The 17,847-nt window shown below is 36.8% G+C and overlaps 2 protein-coding genes across 3 annotated transcripts in view; both read left to right on the top strand.

Moving 5' to 3' along the window:
* Window positions 1-1,670: 1,670 nt before the first annotated feature.
* LOC107683453 (sclerostin domain-containing protein 1-like) lies at window positions 1,671-4,170 on the top strand. The gene is made up of 2 exons (XM_016479507.1): window positions 1,671-1,903; window positions 3,310-4,170. The coding sequence occupies exons 1-2, from the start codon at window positions 1,708-1,710 to the stop codon at window positions 3,702-3,704; spliced, it is 591 nt and encodes a 196-aa protein (XP_016334993.1). The 5' UTR covers window positions 1,671-1,707; the 3' UTR covers window positions 3,705-4,170.
* A 1,405-nt stretch (window positions 4,171-5,575) lies between these two features.
* LOC107683245 (isoprenoid synthase domain-containing protein-like) overlaps window positions 5,576-17,847 on the top strand; it is a 34,187-nt gene continuing 21,915 nt past the window's right edge. Inside the window, exons 1-4 of one of the 2 annotated variants that reach the window (XM_016479316.1) lie at window positions 5,576-6,131; window positions 11,296-11,569; window positions 13,707-13,856; window positions 17,691-17,795. In XM_016479316.1, the coding sequence (XP_016334802.1) occupies window positions 5,899-6,131; window positions 11,296-11,569; window positions 13,707-13,856; window positions 17,691-17,795 (762 nt within the window). In that variant the 5' untranslated portion in view covers window positions 5,576-5,898. The remainder of the gene's footprint in view (window positions 6,132-11,295; window positions 11,570-13,706; window positions 13,857-17,690; window positions 17,796-17,847) is intronic. The other variant, XM_016479312.1, reaches the window with a different exon arrangement.

Genomic DNA, 17,847 nt, shown 5'->3' with positions numbered 1-17,847 from the left:
AGTCTAACCTTGTTATTGTTAAGCCACACATATCTCAGCATGGAGAACCTTGACAAATCAGGAACACAAGTCAATCCTCTAAAAATAGATGGAAAATTAAAGAGAAATATAAAAAAGAAAAGAAAACAGTTCATAAATTGTACAATTATTATTTTTATGCATATTATAATATTTACGTTTGAAATCTTATTAATTATAATACATTTTATATTTAGGTTTCAGTTCCACATCTTATTATCTAAAAACTTTATGTATATATTTAATTTATTTCTATTTTTTTCCTAAGCACCTTCTGGCGAGATGAAGGTGGGTCACATCTGTGTCACGCTGAATCACACGCTTTGGCACAGAATCTTAATTTTCCTGTGGGGAAAAAGAAAAAAGCTAAGTGATGCTAAACGACAAATGGAGGAAATGAACTCTGTATTAAAGTGTAGTCCGTAGATGTACTGTACATGTCTATAAGTCTACCTGTTTGTATATTTCCACGTCTGAACTAGAGCCTGCTGGTCTGAACCATAGACTGTATAAACAAGAAAACGACAAGACTCGCATCGGTTGCTAGTGACACACGTCACTCTTTTTTGACTGATGGCCAATCATTGCTTTTTTGAGCGCGCGACCCTGACAGCTTAGGAAGTGTGTGTTTGTGTGTTTGTCTCGGTTGACATTTTCAAACTTTTTGATGCTTATCTTTTCTTGTCCATGAGAGGGCACACGTTTCCTTAAAATGTTGTCAAGCTTCCACCACGGAAACAAAAGTGTGGCATGTTTATGGTATAATTGCGTTTGTCCTCATTTGTAAGTCGTCTGCTAAATGACTAAATGTATTGTTTTCATTGATTGTGATAATTTGACGTATTTAAAAAAATATCTTTTTACATTTTTTTACATGGTATAATAGAGCATTATGCATATTCAGGTACTGGACATATCTTGCTTCACTTGTTATTTTACAGGGAAAAAGTATTTTATTATTATTACAAAATTTCTAAGAAGATAACTAATCTATCTATCATTTATCTGTCTGTCTGTCATTTTGTCTATCATTCTTTAGCTACTATTAATTATAGATCACAGTTTTAAAAGTTTATCATGGAAAAATGCCTACTGTTTCACTTAACCGTTATGCAGTATACACTTCAGTAAGTATATAGCTAGTATGTATCAATCAATCAATCAATCAATCTTGTCATCTTCGCCACCGTTGTTTTCACCTCATTTCCAGTAAGCAGATCGAATCAACTTGCAATACAGATTGATTGTTGATGAATTGCTGCTTAAATGAGAAAATAATGTTTTCTCTGACACTTTTCGTAAGTCATTTTCATAATAAATACTTTGTGGGCAGATTATGCTTGCAACACCCTTTTAAAAAAATCAAGACAAAGTTTGCTTACATAAAGTGCTGAGTGTTTAACAGCACAAAAACATCTCTAAATGAATTAGGGGCTCTCAGGGAGTCCAGTACGCATTAATTTGACTCCAGATGTTGGAGCACCTCACAGGGTCGAGTGTTTCTCTGGGTGTGGTTTAACGGAGAGACTGACTGCGCTTGTTTTATCATTCCGCTCACCTGAGCCTTTGCCAAAACTGGAGGTGGGAGCGTATATAAACTGTATATATAACCCAAGACATGATAGTGAATGAGATTCATTCAGACTCCAGGAGCATCTCTCCACAGGCTGTGGGTTATTTCACATCAACATGCATATAAACGCACCCGAATCGTGCAATTTCATGTTTTTATTTTGCTTTTTAATAAGGAGTGGTCTGACTTTGAAGAATGATGCTACGGAGATTTTCTACCCTCATGTGGTCAGTCCCGTTCAGGATGCTCAGAGCAACGCGTCTCTGAATCGCGCGCGCTCCGGTGGAAGAGGCTTCACAGCGCACGAGAGAGGTGAGTTCACGCGCCGCGCTTCACGACATTCGACTCAATTTTATTAGGGATCATTCATTTTGATAGATTGTTTTGATGTTTCATTTACAATTAACATTTAAAAAAAAGTTTTAGTTACATTTACGGAAAGTGAGAATTTTGATTGGTTGACTTAGAGAAACGTCGTTTGAATATCTTAATTTTTAAATGAATTTAAAATTAAACTAAACTCACTTTAAACAAACATAAGTTTAAATAAATGCTTCAAACGTTAACAAATATATCATATAACCAATATATCACAAAGAGTGTTCACATTTCAGGAATTTCTTCATTACTGTCTTTGATCATGTGAGCTAAATGTTTTTATATTTATTTGCTCATTCATTTATAGAATAGAAAGTAAACAAAAAGCTGATATTTTACAGGTGTTTTTATCCATAGTGTTTATGGTCGAGGAGACCGGGGCTAGTTGTCACACTTTTTACTCTGGTGAATATTTCAGTCAGGGGTTTATCTCTGAATGTCAATTTCTCTATAGACGTATGCCTTAAAGCCTTGGCCATCTTCCACTGTCAGATCATACAGATCATTTAACATATATGTTGATGTGTAGTGGGGCATGTTGTCACAATATGGGTTCTGACAGTGAAAACCACCATTAAATAGGCTATTATAGACTTTGCAGCAAAATTTAAACAGTAATGATTCATGAAACACCATCTACATTAACACTGAAATGTATTAATAATATGCAAGTAATTGTATGTTGCAAGGACAAACGTTAGCTCTGTGTGTTAAGGTTAACGGTATGGCAAAATACTGTAGGAAATTATATATATTACACAGTCTCTTGGCTCATAACCACATCGGGAAGTAGAGATAAATTGTTGTCGAGTACAATGTCTGCTCTTGTCAGACTGGAGAGTGGAGGTGCAGCTCAGCTTTTCAGGAAGTCTCCAGGGGGAACCCTGTTTGTTTTGAAGTGGGGAGGAAGAAAATGTCCCTCCGATCCCCATTCATCATGTCCTGTCACAGAGAGGGGGGCACAATGTAACTGAAGTGTGTTGCTGCTGTTTGAATAGATTTTGGCTCGGGTTACGCTGACAGGAGGCTTTTCTCTGAGGCAGAACAATGCTGACAGTATAGCCAGCAGCACCGGTGAAATCCGACAATAAGAGGCTCAGAGTCGTCATTCATCTGTACACTAAACCATTTCCGCTCAGTTCAGATAAGGGCTTAAGTAAAGCAAACCAAGCATATCATCCATACCACTGTTGTTTATGTCTGTTCACAAACCGTGAAGGAACAGCACCAAGGTGAATCCTATAGGCCTAAGTCTTTCTTCATAGATCTTAAAAGACTTGTGTTGATCTGATATTGATATGTAAATCTGGCTAAACGTTATTTATCACTTTGTGTTACAGCACGAATCCCAGTCGGCTGCAGAGAGCTGCGATCCACAAAGTACATCTCAGACGGCCAGTGTACCAGCATAAACCCTGTTAAGGAACTGGTGTGCACTGGACAATGTCTTCCAGCTCAAATGCTGCCCAACTGGATTGGCGGATATGGTAGGAAGTTCTGGAATCGTCGAAACAGTCAGGACTGGCGCTGCGTGAACGACAAGACCCGGACCCAGCGGATTCAGCTCCTGTGTCAGGATGGCAGCACCAGGACCTACAAGATCACAGTGGTGACCTCCTGCAAATGCAAAAGATACACACGGCAGCACAACGAATCGGGAGTCAAGTCTGTGGTATACGCTCATACCCAGATAAAAAAACTAAAGATCAAAGGGGGCACGGGGACGGAAAGCTAAATGAGTCTCTGCTCGGACAGCTAGATTTTCCCCTTTAAAAGAAGTCAGTATAAACGCGAGGGCTTGTGACATCAGCTCACGGGAGCACTGAACTTTCTTTGTGCTGCCTTTGAGAGCAAGTGCAGGGCTCTGAGTTCACTGTGAAACCAGATGTCCACTACAGTCTTTGGAAAGAAGAGCAAATAAAGACTAAATCTCATCACCAATATAATCTCAATAACATGCAGCCAGTAGTGAAGACCTGTCCATGATAACGTCAAAGAGACTGACAATGACAACTGCATATTGCATTACAAAAAGGATTAGAAACAGGCCTGTGATCCTAATTGTTTTTGTCGTCACTGCCTGATATGTGTGGTAATCACTTGCTGTAGTATATGCTGTAAGTCTTTGTGTTCAGCGACAATAAGAGCAGTTCTCAAACCCGGGAAATGCATAGCTACATGTAAATTAAATGTCTGTACATATACATATGGATTTGTTTATGTAATTAATTGTTTTGAAGGACCTTTATGTGTATTATTGTGACGTATAAGCTGTTGTAATATATTTTGCCTTGACTTTGCTCATTTTTAGTTTGTGCAAGCATTATTCAGACAAGATATTGCACTATAGTGACAATGCTTATATTGGCTATTATGGTATAAAAACATTAAATTTAAAACATCTGAAAATGTCTCAGTATAATAATTTACATTTGCATGAGGTGACATTTTGAACTCCAATTGATGCCTGTTAACTGAACTATAATTCTGTACATTAACTTACCTAATTTTTGTTTCATGCATGACAAACATAGTTTATATAAAATGTGACCCTGGACCACAAAAAGTCTTAAGTCTTAAGTCGCTTGGGTATATTTTTAGCAATAGCCAAAAAAACATTGTATGGGTCAAAATTATTGATTTTTCTTTTATGCCAAACATCATTAGGATATTAAGTAAAGATCATGTTCCATGAAGATATTTTATAAATTTCCTACCGTAAATATATCAAAACTTAATTTTTGATTAGTAATATGCATTGCTAAGTACTTAATTTGGACAACTTTAAAGGCGATTTTCTCAGTATTTTGATTTTTTTGCACCCTCAGATTCCAGATTTTCAATTTCAAAGTTGTATCTCGGCCAAATATTCATAACATAACATACATCAATGGAAAGCTTATTCATTCAGCTTTCAGATGATGTATAAATCCCAATTTAAAAAAATTGACCCTTATGACTGATTTTGTGGTCCAGGGTCACAAATAAACTAAAGAACAGGTGACAAAATTCATTGTTAAAACAGTGAAAATGATTATCTAAGATTATTACATTTTGTGTGCCTCGTTCATTTAAAGACAAGGTGGGGTTAACAGGCAATATTTAATAATTTACATAGTCAATCATCAGCTGTCATCACAGAATCAGACTCTATGACAAGCCATTAACATTTAACTAGTTAAAATCTATTTTGTATTAGTAACCACATATGAGTGAATTAGAAACTAATTTTAGTTAAAAGTATTTTTGTTACCTGCTTATAATTTTTATTTCAATACAGTGGCAAGTTTAACTCTTCATTGCATACTACTATTTATTCTTTGGTTTACTGTAACTTCAAATCGTTTGTTTTTCTAGTATTAATCGAATAAACACTAGAAGAATTGTTAGTAGTAACACCTTTTTAAGTGAACTATAAGGTCATTCTGACTCATAACAAAAAGTAACTAAAATGTTACTATTAACAATTGGGTTACTCACAATTCATTTTAATATTAGCCTAGTATTTAAAAATGCTAGTGACAACTAGTAATGTTAAAATAGAGGCTAGTTAAAGAAAGTTAAATAGGCTACATGTTAAAACGGCTTGCCATGATTTAGTAGAAAAGAAATCATGAACATAGGTTATATACAGTTGATAAAAAGATACAGTTGATGTTGGTGTGCGTGTATTTTGATTCGGAATATCATTTTAACAAACATTAAATTATGCTACACAATGGGATGAGATCGCAGCTGCTGCAATCTCTTGATAAGTGGACGAGAGGCTCACGCTCTCTGATACAGAGTACCAGCGGGAAAGCTGCAACACTACTGCCGCGAAACACAGCTCAAATCACCCGCAGAATGGCGATGCAGAGAGCCGGTTAAAAGGTTCTTCTCATGAACACGGTTGCCGCAAGTGAAGAGCGTATTAGAACGGTGAAGAAATGCAGCAAGAGCGCTGCTCTTCCTCCGACAGGCCTCTGGATCCCGGCTGTGTGTTGGCATGCGACGCCGAGCGGAGTGCGGACCGGCCCGGTTGCGCGCCGGTGGATTTCCCGGTAGCTGTAGTTCTGCCGGCCGGAGGCTCCGGAGAAAGGATGGGACTACCCGCACCGAAACAATTCTGCACCATTCTCAACAGACCTCTGATAAGCTACACGATTCAAGCGTTTGAGAGGTGAGACTTGCCATACCGTGTCAGTGAGCAAATGAAACTGATTTTTATTAACCCAACAGTTACATAACGTTACTTGACACGTAGTTTGTTATTAGCAGACGAAAACAACACAACAATAAATTATTATGCCTGTCACAGTTACGTCCGGTATTTTGACAACAGGACTTTTTCCCTCTCAAGTAAACAGGCAGCAGTCCAAGGACACCTACTGCATGTAGATCTTGTCCAGAACAGCTTTTTCAATACTTTATTAAGAACATCTGCAGATGCTTAAAGACTTGGGAAAGGCTAAAAGCACTTGACATTGACTTGGCATATTTAATAAATTGCACTGTGAAGTAAACGTTTGCTGTAAAAAACATGCCACTTCTATTTCCAGGGACAAAAGCATCAACCTAGAGCTGTAGTAATTCATTTTATGGAATATTACATTTAAATGTTCAGACAGATGTGGCCTAAATAAGCATACCTTATTAAATTACACTTATCTCTGTGTCCTAATATTTGTACAACAAGACACTATAATATGCACAAAGCAGCATGTCAGGTATACTTTTGACCAACTGTAAATTATTTTCATTGTTTTAATATGTACAGTAATGTATTCATCCGTAATTCTTTCAGTTGTTGAGAACTTAATCAAAATAAGTACGCAGGCTGCATTAAAAATCGCATGCGGTAATATCTGAGGAGGTACGTCTTTTGAATAAGTACTTACTTCACTTTGTATGGAGGTGTGTAGAATGTAATTCACACATACTACATTTATCATGTTGTTATTGTCATGTAACCTACAGCGTCAATTGTGTCTCTTCACTGCCAATCACAAATCCTCTCTCGTGGCCTCATGGGATAGTAAAGTGTCCATCAGATGAGCACTTCAAAATCTTGCTGGAAATAGTAGGAAATCTGGGTAGTTTTTGCCTACTGTTTTACTGTGAATTCAGAGATACCAATAGGTAATAGAGATATTGTTCCAAACCGAAGTGCTCAAAACTGGCCCTTTCAAATGGCCCTTCGTTAAACCTTATTTGGCTTGGTAAGATGATGCAAAAGTGTGTTCCAAGGAACAGTTGTTTGGTCTCCTACACCAGCGGTTCTCAACTCTGCCCCTCAAGATCTATTTTTCTGCCGAGAAATTTTTCTGTTTAGCTCCAGCCTTGATCAAACTCACCTGCCTGTAACTTTCTAGTAATCCTGAAGACCTTGATTAGCTGTTTAATTAGGGTTTGAGCTAAACTCTGGAGGAAAGTGGACCTCGGACCCTTGCCTTACTTCCCTTAACCCCTTTGAAGCTCTCACTCTGCAGGGTAAACCCTTTGAAGGGATTAGGGCATAGGGATGAGCCCTTCAGAATAGAACGCATCCATACAATTTTTCACCTACTACAGTGGTGTGAAAAAGTGTTGGCCCCCTTCCTGATTTCTTTGTTATCTTTGACTAATATTTAAATTTGTTTGATGATCTGAAACATTAAAGTGTGACAAACATGCAAAAAAATAAGAAATAAGGAAGGGGGCCAACACATTTTCACACCACTGTATATAATAAGGAAAGTATTCATATTTGGATGTGCCCATAGTCTGAAAGTATGTGATTTTGAAAGCAGCTATTCACCTGTCGACACCTAGTCTCAGCCTCCGATGTCACGCCCACGGACCGTTGGCTGAAAATCTGATGCATATGGCACACAAAAATGGAAACACTTCAGGAGTTTCGAAGTCATCATCGGATTGGTTGAATTCTACAGGATTTCCGGGAGACGAGTGTGTCGCGTTCTTTAATGTTCCACCTGGATCCATCTGGAAACAAAGATGCTATGATGCCAAACACCCTCATGGAAGAAGAAAGCCGTCATGTTTACAACTGTGACAATGAGCGCTTATCAGGATTAACTAAATGCTGGATTTTCAAAAGTGAAATATGTGAAGTTCACGACATAGTAGTGCTGGGCGGTATACCGGTTCATACCGAATACCGGTGTTTATTTTTGTTATGATATATGATTTCCTCTCTCAATCAGTAGAAAATATGGTTAACACCCGGTCATGCATGAAAAAAAAAATACCATCATGTACCTTGAAACCGGTATAATTTTGAAAAATACCGTGATATAAATTTTTGGTCATACCGCCCAGCACTACGACATAGACTCTTTAAAATGCGTCCAAGAGTTTTACACACCGGTTTGTTATTGTGGGGACATTTCCACACCCCTAAACATTAGAGATGCACCGATTGCAATTTTCTTGGCCGATTCCGATTTTTTGGAAGTGTGACCTGCCGATACCGATTTTTGCTGATTCCGATTTTCTTTCTAAGAACTATAATTGACAGCATATACAAACAAAAATGTATGCAAATTTCAATGCAAAAATTATTTACATAATAAAATAAATTATTAAACATAATTCCCCCAATCTGGACTAAATTACAGATTTTCTCTCACTTAAACAACTCTCAAATTAAAGTGCTCTGTGACTGGAAAGAGGAAGAAATTGTTAACTGTATGTAACAAAACAGTAATTTTCCACTGTTTATAAATGGTCATTTTTTCCCCCTAACCGTATTAAATGTGTCATCTTTCACATCAAATTCTTACTTTGTTTCAATTAATTCAGTTAGAATAATAAGAACCTGTAGAGTTGTTACCATTCAAATGAAATTAGTATTAACAAACTCTTATCTTTCCACTGCTGAGGAAACAGAAGCTGCATCTGAAGTGGCATTAGATGCATTTACACAGACAGTTTGATGAAGCTGAGGTGCCATAAATGCATTTACACTGCACAATTTCAAATACATAAATAATTTTTTAAGATTAATGTTTTACATATTTTTTTAAACATACAAATAAATGTTGAAAAAATGCAGTGACACTTTTAAATATGACTAAACCACCCAGGCTCAGAAGCTAATTCTCTTGCAGAGGCGGCAGATGTCTGTTTTAATGAGTGAGTCATTTAATCATTCATTAAACCGATTAATTCAAACAGCTGATTCATTCAGAAACTAGGCAAGTAACTGTCCTTAGTTATGAATGGGCCACTGAATCATTGACTCACTCGATTTGTTCAAAAACGTGGATTCATTCAGTAACGAAACACCGCTGTGTGTTGTTCGGAGACACAAAGCAGTTCTTCTGTGGCTTTGATCGGAACTACTTTCATCAGCGAAATTGAGCAAAAACAGTCAATATTTTGTCTAAAATCGAAGTCAATTAATTTTAACGTATTGTTTATTGAAATACTATTGTGTAAAATCAGTGTCACATTGTAATCGTGTTGTAATCATGGCCGTAGGCTATAATGTTGCTTACCTAAATCATATTTTGTAAATATATTTTTTTCCTACCGCAGTATGCATCTATACATTTCTGTGAGTTACTTTGTGTGTGCTGTTTATCTCACACACTCACTCAGGCTGTGCAAGCCTCATCTGGCATGACATAAATAGACTACATCAGGGCTGTCCAAACTCGGTCCTGGAGGGCCGGTGTCCTGCAGAGTTTAGCTCCAACTTGCTTCAACACACCTGACTGGAAGTTTCTATCATAGACATAATAAATACCTAGACGCCTCATTGGCCGCTCGACCGCACGTCAACGTCGCCGCCATATTGGTGAAGGCAACTCTCCATAACTCATATCGGGACAGGCGAAAACATACCTTACTCGTCGGCAGCTTAGGCATCTACAAACCGTCGCGCAATAATAAAAACATACCTCGGGGTATTATCTTTCACAGGTAAGACTGAACAGTTGTTTCTGTATGTTTTTGGTCATTTTTAGCTTTATGTTGACAGCTTAATTAGCCACCAGTGTCAGACTATTAATAGCTAGCGATATCGCTAGTAAGCTGTGAAAGCTGAGACTTTATATGAAATCAAAGTTTAAATGAAATCTTAAGTTTTAACTTTTATATTGCAGTTTATATCATAAAGTAAATGGTGTTATGAGCACAATATGTACAGTGAGCACTTTGACAAGACAATGCCAGACTGTCAGGATTAGGGATGGAGCTAAAGCATCTCTCTTTAATTTCACTAACGTTACTTATTTACAAAGAGTAAGTTTATCATCACTTGATTATAAGGATTTCATAGTTTATCATAAATCTGTGGACTTACTATATATATATATTATTTGTTTCCTTTTTAGCCAATTGCAAACAGGACAACGCAAGCCTTAAGCGGCCAATGAGGCGTCTAGGTATTTATTATGTCTATGGTTTCTATGCCTAGTAAGAGCTTGATTAGCTGGTTCAGGTGTGTTTAATTAGGGTTGGAGCTAAACTCTGCAGGACACCGGCCCTCCAGGACCGAGTTTGGACAGCCCTGGGATACATGATCAGTCATCGTTTACACTGAATGCAATTTAGAATCATTCTCACGCGAAACGACATGCTTACACGCGGCTGTGAGGTCATTACCAGCGCCGCTGGAAATAAAAGGATCGGCTCGGAATCGGCAAGACGTGAGATGTGAAAAATCGGCCGATTCTGAAAACTGGCCGGTCAATCGGTGCACCTCTACTAAACATGATGTGTCACAAAACGAAATGTGATTGGTTGATTTACCTGTCAGTCATGGCCTCTTGGGTTGACTAACAATGTAAATATCATAGAGAAACCACCCAGAACTCCCAAGTAAATGTATAAAAATGCTCAAACACCTCAGAAACCACTTAACAACACACTGGCAACCACCACCAACATCTTAGCATTGTAAATCTAATTATTTTTTATAATTTCATTTGATGCCACAAGAGGGTTATTAACGTTAACTAAAACTAAAGCTGAAATAAAAGAGAAATATTTGTGGAAAAACTTTAAATGAAAATTAGAAATATTGTCTTGGCATCTTACTGACATAATTGGAAATCAAATAAAAACTAAAACAAAAACTGAAATAAAAATAAATGAAACCTAAATAGTAGTATTTGAAAAAACAAAAGCCAATAAAAATAACAAAAGTGAAAAAATAAAATGGAAATATAAAACTAAAAGCTAATTCAAAATATTAATAAAAACTAAAATAATGCGAATTACAACAGCATAACATACAATTTGTTCGCTCACTCTATTATCACAGCGATTATGTTGTTTCTTTTGATAGTTTTTAAAACTAGACAAATGAAAGCTGTTTATCTGTATTTTCTCGACAGATTACCATGGATTGGAACTGTTGTCGTTGTGGTTGCTAAGGAGAATCATGACTTGATGCTGAATATTGTCCAGAAATTTAATCACACAAAGGTAAATGTAGTCCACGGGGGAACCACCAGACATAGGTCTATCTTCAGCGGACTTCAGGCCTTCTGCAACACTTCAAACTCACTGACACCCAAACCAAAAGTGGTCATCATCCATGATGCGGTACGGCCGTTTGTGGAAGAAGATCTTCTGCTGAAAATCACCCTAGCAGCTAAAGAGCAAGGGGTTCGTTTTCTCTTCTTTATCCAGATTTTGTTTATCCAGATTTATCCAGATTGAGTTCAAATAGTGCATGTTATGGAATTTAATAACAGTTTGGAGAAAAAAAATGTTAACCCATATGTTTATCTCTGCTCATGAGTGCTGATATTGGCTGTTATCATATATACTACAATACAATTGGCGTAAATTATACATTTAATTCAAATACACACTTTTTTGTGGCTGTCATTTGGAATAATTAATTTTAAAACACTCCCTGAAATGTCTGTGGTGATGAATGTCCACACTATCTGAACACTCCCTTCCCTAATCTGCTGTAACATGGTCTACATATCCGTCAAATTTATGAGGTGAGGGAAAGTTAGACCACTTTAAGCCGTCAAAACAGAATTCCTGATGCAGGCTTCAGAGATACGTGTGAAGCTGTTATATAATAAATATGAAAAACTCCAATCAGAGAAGCTGTTTTAATATCTACAGTGGGTATAGAAAAGAACAAAATAAGCTATTGTTTACCCTTTAAAATAATCACATTTTGTTGCTTTGCAGGCTGAAATGAAGACGGACACAGTTTTTGTTTTATCCAGCTGTATTTACTCAGTGCAACTTATAACATCCAAGTGAAACATATAACACCAATATGTCAGGAAAAATAAAAAGACGGTATTTTGCCCCATCCATCTTTCCTTCTATCCTGACAAGTGCTCCAGTCCCTGCTGCAGAGAAGCACCCCATAACAGTATATCACCACCTCCATGCTTTACTGTAGGAATGCTTGTTTGGTGTTGAGGCCAAATAATTAAATTTTAGTCTCAGAATTTTCAAGGTGCATTTTGGCAAAGCTCAGTCGTGGCTGCATGTGGCCTTTCTTGAGGAGTGGCTTTTTTCTTGCAACCCTCCCATACAAGCCACATTTGTGGAGAATTTGTGATATTGTTGTCACATGCACACAATGACCACTCTTTGTCATAAATTCCTGTGACTGCTTCAGAGTTGCTGTAGGCCTCTTGGTTGCCTCTCTGACCAGTTTCCTCCTGGCTCTTTCATCCAGTTTGGAGTGACGTCCTGATCCAGGGCGGGTCTGTGTTGTACCAAATACCACTTCTTAATAATAGACTTCACTGTGTTTCTAGGCATTGATAGTCCCCTTGTCCAAATACCCGCACTTGCGGTCTTTGCACTTGACCACTTGACTACTTATATGACATATTTCCTGTATTTGGTCCAAGTGATCAAGTGAGCATGAAGTCCACAAGTGTGTGTAGAACTTTTCATTACCTGATGGGACACACAGTGTTGTAAAAATGCAAGTGTTTACAGAGCTTTATTTTTATTTTCAATACTTTGCATTTTAAAATCAACTTCTAAATGTCCGTTCAGTAGTCTCTATAACACATGACACAATTTAATTTTGTGGTGCTTCTAATTAAGTGATGAAAAGCCGTTGCAAATGTTGTACAAAATAATTATCACCGCTACTCATTTGCACCAATAAAACATGCAACTCTTTGTTTTACTACCAAATTATGTGTAATATCTAACTATTATTAATATTTAACATGCATTGGAAAGGTTTCCGTGACCTCTCGCGAGATCTCGGCAAAAAGTCTCACGATTTATTTCAAGAACATGATGCATGATGGGATACACTAAGCCTCGAATAGAAATTATTTTCTATACCTACTGTATACACTGTTACATATATACTATCCTTCCAAGGCAAACGTCATGAAATCTGCATCAGGAACAGAATAACTCCGCAGAAGACGAGAAATCCAGCTTCGTTTGTGGTTTGACTGCATTGTGGGCTGTTCCAATGTCCATAAATCACTAAGATAAACATATTGTTGACACCTCTCAGCACTACTCCTTAAAGCATGAAACCGGATAAGATGTTTTAGCAATGTTTTTGCTGGCTTTGATATGTGAGGTTCAAGATTTCTGATTTTCTTCTAAATCTCTCCAAGGCACTGACAAGGGCTGGAAAGCAAAACCCATATGTTTATGAAACACTCAAAAGAATATGAGAGGGAGTGATTAATTGCTTGACCCTAATGCACCATTATTTAGTAATGATGAATAAACAGATTTTTATAAGGCATGTTTTTAATTGTTCTATTATCTACCTGTTTTTTTTCAGGCCTCAGGAGCGATACGTCCTCTGGTGTCCACGGTCATTGCAACCACGTCAGAGGGCTACCTAGACCACTCGCTGGAGAGAGCAAAGTACCGAGCCAGTGAAATGCCTCAAGGATTTCTTTATGACGTTATTTTCCAGGCCTACCAGCGGGTATGAGCAACCCAGACACATTTATTGGTTAGAATAAACCTCAGATTCAATGTACAAAGTACATTAGAGTTGACTGTCACCTTGACATTCCCACAGTGACTTTTATGGTAATTTTCGATATTTATGTTTTTAAATACATAAAAAAAAAAAAATATATATATATGTATTACAGCTGCCAAAAAAAATTAGAATATTTGTCGAGTTTAAAATAAAAATCCACATTCGAATGCAAAAACGTTGCATTCGAATTTTAGCTGTGCGTTAATGAGGCAGCCTTATCAGTGGCGCACGAGATGACGATATAAGTGTCATTGCATTTTAATGTTTTTGTTAACCTATCCAGTTGAAGCCACTAGATATGGCGCTGCTGCGTTATTAATTACAAATATTGCGGGAAAAGAGAACATCAATGCGGAGATCTTGTTTACGTCAAAACTGAAACCAAGCCGTTCACAAAGAAGGCATATTTCGCGCATTTTCTAGAGGGACGTCTATTACCGTTGCACTCACATCTCGCACAAAGGAGCCGCATGTTTAGAAAGCCATGTAAAATTAATGCAAGTTCAACTTTGAAAAAACATACCTCGAGACTTTATGGCGGGTTTTTTCCCCATCCCACTGCAACTCGTGTTTTTAAATGAAAAATGTACTGTGTGATTTCGGTCCTTTGTATTAAACTATGCATACATACATGATGCTGTTTTGTTTATAGTTGTTTTAGCAACTTAATTATAATTGGTTTATAAACATTATTTTAAACATTATGCACTTTGAATAAACGTGCATTAGTAAACATTTTGCTCGATGCACCCTCTTGTGGGCTCAGGAGAGAAGCCAAAAGCTTTTCTTCACCCTAACTGAAATTATGCATTTTAAATGCGAATATAATTTGAATTTTGATCATATTTAAGTAAAAAATTCGAATTTTCAGCTATTTTGGCAGCCCTAATATGTATATATAGAATTATTTATATAATATTTATGTAAGTTATTTATTTTTATTAGATTTATGCACTGACATTGCCCTTGTAACCAATTATTCGATCTAAATATTTGTATCTTTATTCCATCTATATATTTAAAATAAATTTTTGTAAAATAAATATTTAAAAATATATATTTATATAAATATTTTTATGTATTTATTATTTTGTTGTTTATATTATATTTGTACATTTGCTTTTTAAACTCATTTTCTATGGGTTTCTTCTATCTCAATTTCTGTTGTATATGTTTTTATAAAATCAAACAAAGAAATTCTCAGTGTTAAAATCTTGGACCAACTTGCCTCTTTTGTTCATTGTCCCTGAGATTTGCATAAATCTACAGGTTCTTCTGCTCTAAGGCACTGTGACTTTTATTATTATTCCCATGGTAGTTAGTTGTGTGTCAAAATAATAAATCATAATTGTTTAATCTGGCCTAGGTTACATAGCTGACTGCAAGATCGCAGTTTGATTCCAGTATTTCTTCTCAAGATCAACTCAAACAATGCTTTGACAGAAATGCTGCTTTCTCATTCAGACTAACAAAGTTTCTAAATGAGGTGGAGTGTAGTGTATTTCATCCTTTTTTTTTACGTCATTTATTGCTGTAGGAATGTGATCTTTGGATCTGATTAAGCCTTTAGTCAAACTTTCGGTAACAGATAGAAGTGTTAAAAAGAAGCATTGAGATTTATAGGGCTGCTGAGAAGACAATATTTTTGGGTGCCGAATTTTTTGCTTCTGGAAATCTTTGATTTCACAGTCTTGTTGCTTTTGGCTGCGATATCGAACATTAGCGTGAGTTTTCTGTGTCAAGTCACAGCTGTCTGTCCTCAATTAATTCTAAATAAAGATAAAACCATGACATGAAGAAATACAGATGAGGCAATCTGAAGAATGGGTAATATCAAGCCCGCATGAGCGCCCTCTTGTGGCCTCAGGAGAGAAGCCAAAAGCTTTTCTTCACCCTAACTGAAATTATGCATTTTAAATGCGAATATAATTTGAATTTTGATCATATTTAAGTAAAAAATTCGAATTTTCAGCTATTTTGGCAGCCCTAATATGTATATATAGAATTATTTATATAATATTTATGTAAGTTATTTATTTTTATTAGATTTATGCACTGACATTGCCCTTGTAACCAATTATTCGATCTAAATATTTGTATCTTTATTCCATCTATATATTTAAAATAAATTTTTGTAAAATAAATATTTAAAAATATATATTTATATAAATATTTTTATGTATTTATTATTTTGTTGTTTATATTATATTTGTACATTTGCTTTTTAAACTCATTTTCTATGGGTTTCTTCTATCTCAATTTCTGTTGTATATGTTTTTATAAAATCAAACAAAGAAATTCTCAGTGTTCAAATCTTGGACCAACTTGCCTCTTTTGTTCATTGTCCCTGAGATTTGCATAAATCTACAGGTTCTTCTGCTCTAAGGCACTGTGACTTTTATTATTATTCCCATGGTAGTTAGTTGTGTGTCAAAATAATAAATCATAATTGTTTAATCTGGCCTAGGTTACATAGCTGACTGCAAGATCGCAGTTTGATTCCAGTATTTCTTCTCAAGATCAACTCAAACAATGCTTTGACAGAAATGCTGCTTTCTCATTCAGACTAACAAAGTTTCTAAATGAGGTGGAGTGTAGTGTATTTCATCCTTTTTTTTTACGTCATTTATTGCTGTAGGAATGTGATCTTTGGATCTGATTAAGCCTTTAGTCAAACTTTCGGTAACAGATAGAAGTGTTAAAAAGAAGCATTGAGATTTATAGGGCTGCTGAGAAGACAATATTTTTGGGTGCCGAATTTTTTGCTTCTGGAAATCTTTGATTTCACAGTCTTGTTGCTTTTGGCTGCGATATCGAACATTAGCGTGAGTTTTCTGTGTCAAGTCACAGCTGTCTGTCCTCAATTAATTCTAAATAAAGATAAAACCATGACATGAAGAAATACAGATGAGGCAATCTGAAGAATGGGTAATATCAAGCCCGCATGAGTGTTACCTGACACTGTGGCTCTTCTGGGGCTTTTCTTCTCCAACCCCAACAGTGAAGGTTCTGCAAAAAGATTTATATGCTTCTCCTTGCTTTTTGAACCCAATTTTCTATGAGACTCTGCCATCACGTGACATAAGGCAGTCCATACTTCTTTTTTTATGTAGCATTCAGCACATTTGACGCTTTTTACAAATTGGGGTTATTTCAGGTGGGTGTTTTGAGCGAGGGTTTTTAGATGTAGCCGACGGCCATGTGTCATAACCCTCTCTGTGGTAGCCTCGAAATGACTGATGCCATTTCAGCATGCCATCCCATTGAGTCTCAGAGAGCTTGAGCTTCACAAAAGAAGAGACATCCAACCCCGTGAGGGCCTGGCTGTGCGTTGATGAAAGGGGTGGGGGGATATGCCAAAGGTTAAATGATTGCAGGACTTTCTCCTTTAATTTGCCTTGAAATCACAGCGCCATGTAAGCGAAGCTCTCCTCTCCACCCGGGATGAAATATTGCTTTAGATCTTGCCCTCGTAACGTCTCGGGTGGCATGATTTAGGTTGTGTAATCCAACCGCTGTCTTAGAGCGATTAACTGCAAGAGCTCTATTCAGCTTTTTCAATGTGTTACCAGAATCAGAGACATTTTTTACAAAAATCCCATGCCCAGATGCTTGTTTCAATAAGAAACAGTCCTTCATGACCTCAAAAGTGAGTTCCTACACAGGTATTTGTCTAGAGGTTTGTATGGTTCTGATTTACTTCATCAGCATTTATCAAACTGGAGCTTCTTGTTTCATTTTGTTCTGGTTTTTGTCCTGATTTCTCCTTTGCAGTGCAGTGAACTTGACTTTGAGTTTGGCTCCGAGTGCCTACACTTGGCCCTGCAGTACTGTGGCGTGAATGCAAAGCTCATAGAAGGACCACCGACTTTGTGGAAAGTAAGGAACAAAAGGTTTGACTTATTGTCGTCATGCGTATAGGATTTATGCC

Source organism: Sinocyclocheilus anshuiensis, unplaced genomic scaffold, assembly GCF_001515605.1.
Source record: "Sinocyclocheilus anshuiensis isolate Anshui unplaced genomic scaffold, SAMN03320099.WGS_v1.1 scaffold1170, whole genome shotgun sequence".
Taxonomy (NCBI): Eukaryota; Metazoa; Chordata; class Actinopteri; order Cypriniformes; family Cyprinidae; genus Sinocyclocheilus; species Sinocyclocheilus anshuiensis.
The sequence above is the reverse complement of the archived record's forward strand: the minus strand, read 5'-3'. Positions and strand labels throughout refer to the sequence as shown.